This window comes from Frankliniella occidentalis, unplaced genomic scaffold (assembly GCF_000697945.3).
Source record: "Frankliniella occidentalis isolate FOCC.00 unplaced genomic scaffold, Focc_3.1 Scaffold187, whole genome shotgun sequence".
In the NCBI taxonomy this organism is placed as follows: domain Eukaryota; kingdom Metazoa; phylum Arthropoda; class Insecta; order Thysanoptera; family Thripidae; genus Frankliniella; species Frankliniella occidentalis.
Genome location: NW_026267313.1, coordinates 422,034 through 429,411, shown reverse-complemented (window position 1 = coordinate 429,411; position 7,378 = coordinate 422,034). Strand labels below are relative to the sequence as shown.

The window sequence follows — 7,378 nt, the reverse complement described above, 5'->3', positions numbered from 1 at the left end:
GGGGTGGCCGGTGGGGGTGGCCAGTGAGAGCGCGGCGGGGCGCGGCGGGGCGCGGCCCGGCAGTGGCGCCGCGGCCGCCCGGGTGCGTTGTTAGTCCCTCCGCCCGCCGGGAGGCAACCTGCCGCCGTGCCCGAGAGCGAGCGAGAGAGCGAGCGTGTGAGAGAGAGAGAGCGCGCGAGTGAGCAAGCGGGAGGAGAGTGACAAGCGGGAGCCGCCACCCCCGGGCTGCAGTACGTGCCACCACCCCGGCCCTACCCGGCGGGGCAGCCACCGCGCGACCAGCGAGCGAGCGAGCGCCAGCGCGAGCGCCGCGGCGAGCCGAGCGGCGCCCACGCCACGGCCAGAGAGCGCGCGCGGCGCGAGCACGAGCTCGGCTCTAATTGTCGACACAGACACGAGCGCGGATTACAAGGAACGGCCCGGCGCAGGGCCGGCACGGCTCCGGGGCTGCCTCCCGAAAGACGCGGCACGGCGGCCGACGCCCGCCCGCCAGGACCACGACGAGGACGACGATGTCGATCGGCGGGGATGGTTATTCATGAGCTGCGGGAGCTGCGGGGCAGCAGCGGCAGCAGCGGCAGCTGGCACCTCGCTCGCGGCAGCTGCAGCTGCAGACGGGCGCCGGCAGGTTCGATGATCGGCGCGCGGAGCGGCCAGGAGCGGGCGGCGGCGGCGCGGGGCCGGCGGGGGGCCGCGGCCGCGGTGGGGACGGCGACCCGCGACCGCGCCACGGACAGCTAGCCGGACAGCGGTGAGTACAGAGTGTCGTCCCGAGGCGGTGGCGGGCGGAGGCGGAGGCGGCGGCTGCGCGGCGCGTCCAGGTCTCCACCGCCACCACCGGCACCACCAGCACACACCCAAGTGTGTGAATGTCGCACTCTTGGATGTGTGTGAACGCCATTCGTACTCATGGAGGCACAAGTAGTGTGTGCCTCCTTTACACCGTCCAGTGTACGGATGGGCATTCACACACTCCCAGGTGTGTGACTTCCGTTTCCATAGCACTTCAGACGGTCCCCCTCTCTGTACTCCTCTCTGTCCTCCCCCATCCCCGCTCTTGTCTCTCTCTTCTTCACGGTGTGCAGCTAGCCATTACCACGGTGACGGCCGCGGCGCTCTCAGACGCGCCGCCGAGTTTACAATGTTGCTCGCCTTTAAACGTCGAATAATCATAATAATCGTAACTTTTATCATTATCCGTTTGTTGCGACGTGTGCGAGCCGGAAGCGCCCCGGTCGTGCCGTGTCGCGCGCGCCAGACGCACAAGTGTGTGCAGCCCGGCCGCAGCAGTCGTGCCAATTGTTGCAAACGATACTGCCTGACGTGAGGCGCATAAGTTTTGTTCCCGGCCTTCTTTTGCCGGCGCACCACCCTACCCTCGGGCAAAAGAGCAGCATTTTTACCTTGCGGATTTAAGTTTTGAGATTGTGTCCTTTTCTTTAAATCCCTAAAGTTTACGCACATACACACACAGCGTAGCCATTTCACGCTATTTCGATTGATTATTTCTCGACCTAACTTGGATTATTTCGGGGTATTTCAGTGGCATTCAGGACTATTTCACCTCATATTTCCGCGTATTTTTCTCTCTAGTTCATTGTTCTTTACTTCACATATTACTCGGCATTTACTTCCTATCAGTTTGACGCGTCGGTCACTGTTAAAAATGCTGCAAGCAAGTACAGTTTGACTACTGTCCATCTTGTACAAACTGACATGGCGCACTGTAGACATATTTCCCGTAGGTTTTCAACAGTGGTGTACGACCTATTTCACGAGTTAGTTTCCCCGTTTTTGATCCCCTACACTGGCTTAGCCTAAGCAGGAACAGCCATAAGACTAAGTAATACTGAAATTAGCTATCGGGGACAGGTATGTTTTTGAAAGAAATAATAAAAACACACACGGCATCTCGGGGATGTCGAACAGAACCTCGCGGTGTCTCGATGGATACATTTCAAATCTATATTCACGTCACAAATTTCTCCGTTCGCAAAGTCTGGTGAGCGCCGCTCGGGACCACAGAGGACGCGCGGGGACGCCCCTCCACGTGCCGTCCGCGCCTCTCCGTGCGGGACAGTGATTTGCCAACTAAAAGGCGGGCTAATGGACCGGGGGAGAGAGCAAGGGAGAGAGAGGGAGGGGGGAGTCGGGGAGAGGGAGAGTAAAGCGGCAGAGGATGTGTTCTCGCGGGGCGGCCGCGGACAGGACAGCGGCGCGCCGGGAGCGGGACGTGGGGCGCTCTCTCGGCGAGGCGCGGAACTAGCAAGGAGTCGTGATGGGGCACACCGGCCAGCGAAGGGGGAGGGGGGGGGGGGGGGGGGGGAGCAGGGACAGGTGGAGAGCGGGACGGAGAGGGAAATGGAAGAAGAGAGACACGTGCAGAGGACATGTCATAAATGCGTTACACTTTACTCAGACACATTATAAGTACACTCTAAATATATGTAAAGGGACTATTCCGTTTCTTTAATAGGAACGTTCCCGTGCACATCCAGAAAAGATGCAATTTTCTGTCTCTAAAACAAGACAAATTGTGTGAAGTTTTCTACAGTTAGTCCAGTTTTAAGAACAACATTGTATCCCTTCTGTATGTGCAAGGAAACGTTCGTTTTTTAGGAACAAAATTGTCCATTAACACTTTAAGAGTAAATTCAGCCGTGGCTTGGTAAATCCTTCCTTTTAAAGACAGAGGCCTCACACCAACTCGATTGTGTATCTTTTCTTTGTACAAATTTCAAGAAATCGAATTTTTGCACACATTTCAGCGTTGATTTGAACACTTGTTTGCACTGTGAATGGCTGAGGACAATTTTTGTTCAGCGCCGAACTTTTATGTGCATAACTGGGTTCAAAGTATACAGTATATAGTAACCAGCTAGTTGTGGTTACTTGGTGAGTTTGATTAGCGCAAACGTTTGTGCAAAAACATACAAATTTACAGTTATTGCGAATTAACACATGTGCTTTCACTCTTAATAACGTTATCTTTTTACACTCTAAAAGATAAAAGTTTCCAAAGTCGTGTGGTCGGGTGTGAATTGATCTGGCGGGGCGGCAATAGCACTGGGTCTGGGTGGAGCGCGACTGGATCAAGGGGGTAGTTGCCGCCGGCCGGCCCGCCACAGCTGCAGCTGCTGCTGCATCGCTATTGTAAGTCATTCCCCGGGCCGGTTGCGGCAGCGGCCCTATCGCCCTACCGCCATCTGTTTTCTATTGCATTTGGAATACATTTTGAAATGGTGGCCGTTCGCTTGTTTTTCCTTTTAACCGTTTGCATACAATGCTGGTGGACCAGTGGCCGGCGGGGCTGTGTGTGAGTGCAGAGCCCCGCAGGGCGGTGGTGGTCGCCGCTGGTCGCGCGGTCGCCTTTGCTGGCCCGGCCCCGCCCCGCCTCCCGGGCGTGGACGCGTTCGAATCGTTCGAGCCGAGTCTCTGCCTTTGGCTGCCATTGGCGTGCATGCCCCGGCCCGGTCGGCAATGCCCAGTGCGGGGAGATTTATGTAGGCCCGACCACAATGTGCTTTCACAGCTCGGCCAGTCGCAGGGACAGAGGGAGAGAGAGAGAGAGAGAGAGAGAGAGAGAGAGAGAGAGAGAGAGAGAGAGAAACTTAGGAAACGTCCAGGGAAGCAAAACAGCTATAGCCGGTGGCAACCGGGCAAGATCCTAGCTGTAGGGGTAGCAGATCGACCAACTACTTACCGAGTGGCAATTATAGGGCAAGTACTGACGGAGAACTAATAACGAAAAGGAAAACTGATTTCTTGCACAAAAAAAAATATCTTGGTAAAAATCACATTGCTCGCGCGTTCTGTTGGTTTTCGCGCTTCGCGCCGTGTTTTCGAAACTTTTATTGCCGACGCAAGTTTGTAGTGATTATTATTCGAAGATTGCTGTGGGACGAAGCTTTGCTGCCTGCTCTCTCTTCTGGAGCCTCTCCGGAACACATACCGCGTCATAAAGGACTCCGGCCGCGATATAAATTGGATAAAACTGGCTGGCGCTTGGACGTTAGATAAACAAGCACGGCCGTAGCCGCACTGTTACTAGAGGGGATAAAATTCGCACAATTTTGTGTGGTGGAAATCCAATTGCGATTACCATATATTTTATTTATGACTAGTGGGAGTGTGGACAGAATTCCAACACATAATTTCAGCAATGCGTATTGCAAGGGAAAAATATTTCAAATAAAAAATAATAATCGAGATAATATTTGTAATTGTAATGATTTCTGAGTTTTGAAAGAATTAAGTGTGCGATTGTTGCAAACCTTTCTGCAAGTGTAGGTTTACTAGAACTCATTCACAGTCTTGTAGGCGAATAAAAAGGTTGGTGTCGGGCGCTGTCTTTTAATTTTGGGTATGTTTGGCTGTACCACACCACACCACATACGCAGCTGTGCGGGTTGCCCATTTCGTAGGGGCCGTAAGACTCCATGACTCTCTAGACAATGGGCAACACCCACCCGCACGCTAGCAGCCCCATAGACATTAATTTGCCTACAACCTGAGTGTGTTCATTGTTTTGCGGGTAAGCGAATTCGCTAACCCGCAGGTGCGACGACGCTCGTACACTTTTGGATTTCCAGTGCTGCACCCAACCGGGGCAGTTTTCAGTCCTTTCAAAGATGCTCTTGCTATATCTTCCTCTGGATTTCCTTATTTAATTTCCTCGCAATTGACTACAAGGAAGAAAAGAAAGGGGTCACCTTTAAAAGAGTGACAGAGAGCACAACGCATCGCCGCCGCTATTCGGTCAGCAGCAGCCGGATAAGGTGGAGAGAATAAATTCCCATACACATCAACCAACCACCTCCCCCCCCCCCTTTCCATCCTCCCCAGATAATTAGCCGAGTGAGCAGACAGCAGCGCCACGCCACAGCGCAGCGAGCGCAGCGCCACCCCCTGCGGAAATCTCCTCATTATTGGAAAGTGTTATGATGACGGGCCGGACGCCCCGCCCCGCCCCACCGCAGCGCAGAGCGTGATGAGCGACACCGCCTACGTCGACGGGGACTATGATGGCGCATGCATTCAAATTGATTCAAATTTTATTATTTATCCCGCGCAGCTCCGGCGGCGCAGCAGACTCAGCTCAGCTCGCAAAGCGGTCAGTCACATAAATCAGCGCGCTGACCGCGCGTCTCGTTTGTCTGCGGCCGCCGGGGCCGCTCGGGCCGCTACAGTCGTGACCGGCGGGGGCGGCAGGCGGAGGCAGGCAGTCCGAATGACGGTCACCCTCGCAGGGTTGACGCGTTTGACGTGCCAGTGCGGACGCAATAATCATTTTTTTGTGTCGTTTCATTTCTACACAGTAAAAACAACGTCTAAATTTTTGAGGAAAGGAGGAAAACTTTGAGGAACTGGTTACAAATACCCACATTTCTGAGGATTTTTATTCCACAAAATCCGTTAGAATCTGGAGAGTTTTCGCTCATATATGTAAATTCTTATATAAAAGTTTACCCTTTCTCACCAAAAAATTACACACCGTGTTGTTTTGTGGAAGGGGCACTGTAAACAATGTCGTCGTAAATTTACAAAAAAAATGTAAACTTGAACTATAATTTAAGTCGTAAATTTACGAGAGCACAATTTTTACTCGCCAATGGATTTGAAGTCGATATGTACTGCATGTATTTTTACGATTCCTTATTGTAATTTTACAACTTGCGTCAAGGAAAATTTTCCTGTAAACCGACCTACTATTTTTCACAGTGGGTGGTAGTGAGATGATGTCGATGTTTTGTTGTTGTTTAACATTTTCGATCGGTTTTGTTGCAGATTTAACCATATTTCCATTTTTGTCGTTGTTGGCAGGTCAGACATGCTGAAGGAGCGGGAGAGCACGAGCCCGCCGTGCGGGGCCGGGGGCGGCGCCGGCGGCGGGGACCCTCCCGCGGGCGGCGGCGGCGCGACGATCGCCGAGGCCGTGGGGCCGGGCGGCGGCCCCGGCGGCGGCCCCGGGGGTGGTCCTGGGGGCGGCGGCGGCGGCGCCGGGGCGGCGTTGTGCTCCGGCTGCGGCGGCCGCATCGCGGACCGCTACTACCTGCTGGCCGTGGACCGGCAGTGGCACTCGTCCTGCCTGCGCTGCTCCGAGTGCAGGGCCACGCTCGCCTCCGAGCAGACCTGCTTCAGCAGGGGCGGCCACATCTTCTGCAAGGAGGACTACTACCGGTACGGAGCGTAGCCGCGCGCAGGAACGCACTTTTATGTATGCCGCATGCCTGCTTCACACTGCAATACTACAGGACGTACGCTGACAGACAAGTTTTTCATCAGTAACAAAATCTCGCAAATGTTCCTGAAAAACGGTCTAGCCATTTTTCGCTTCGGAGACCAACGATAATTTTTCTTGAATCATAGAAATGTGCTCTCTTTAATTATATGTCGCTTGAATCAACAGTATTCTTGTTTTTTGATTCAGGGAAAACTTTCTTTCTCTAACATTCTCGAGGGAAAAAATTATGCGTGGTCCAAAGCCAAAAATTTCTAGGCCATTTTAAATATAAAAATACTTCCTTCGCCGCCGCCGTCAATTTTGGAATTTGGGGTGTGCAACCATGATAACTTCACACTCCTGCCCTGCACGCTTCAAATAAAGGAATAGATATGTTTTTTCTTTGCATACTCTGCGTGCGGCAAATCTTTGTGGAGCAGCACACCCTGGGTAAAAAGCGGCGACTGACCGAAAGCGGATTTCTCGGTGGAGTGTGTGGAAGCTGGGGGGGGCGTGGTGGTGTGTGGTGGGGAGTGTTGGACATACGACGGTCTCGCGATGAAATAACGTCGCCACATCCCCGCGAGCCGCCATAATGCGTCGGCCATGTTGCGCGCGCTTCTTCGCTCTGCCCCGCCCCGCCCCGCCCCGCCACGCCGCGCCACGCCCCGCCACGCCCCGCTTGCTAACTGCGCGGTGAGGAGAGGCCGACGGGACGGGAGGCTCCGTGGAGGAATGCCGCAAACCACATCTCACTCGTAGACAGATTACTTTTCGCTAACATTTTACCCGCCTCCATTTCTCTCTCTTTCTCTTTTTCTACACCCCCTCTCCTTCCTTTTTGCCTCCGTCTCTCTCGCTCCTTGCTCGCTACTCCCGGTCCACCGGCTCGTTTGTCGGAACACTACTCGCACATTTCGATGAATTGGCGACGCGCGGCTCGCCGGTAAAGAGCCTTTAATCCGCACATTGCGGACGCACCGCCGCCAGGCACACCGGCCACCGGGGCCATTGAGCCCCCCGCTCCTTCATTCACAAACCAGTCCTGCGCTCTCTCTCTCTCTCTCTCTGTCTTCGCAAACGTGAATTCTTTTACTTCGGAGGGAACGCGTTCTATCGGCAGGTCGCTCAGGCAAGGCGAGGCTTATCATCCTG

At 54.1% G+C, this 7,378-nt stretch overlaps 1 protein-coding gene across 1 annotated transcript in view; it reads left to right on the top strand.

The window, feature by feature from the left end:
- Positions 1 to 73: 73 nt before the first annotated feature.
- Positions 74 to 7,378, top strand: part of LOC113215241 (LIM/homeobox protein Lhx2-like) — a 17,607-nt gene continuing 10,302 nt past the window's right edge. The window contains exons 1-2 of the mRNA XM_052272117.1: positions 74 to 751; positions 5,824 to 6,180. Of these exons, the coding sequence (XP_052128077.1) occupies positions 5,831 to 6,180 (350 nt within the window). The 5' untranslated portion in view covers positions 74 to 751; positions 5,824 to 5,830. The remainder of the gene's footprint in view (positions 752 to 5,823; positions 6,181 to 7,378) is intronic.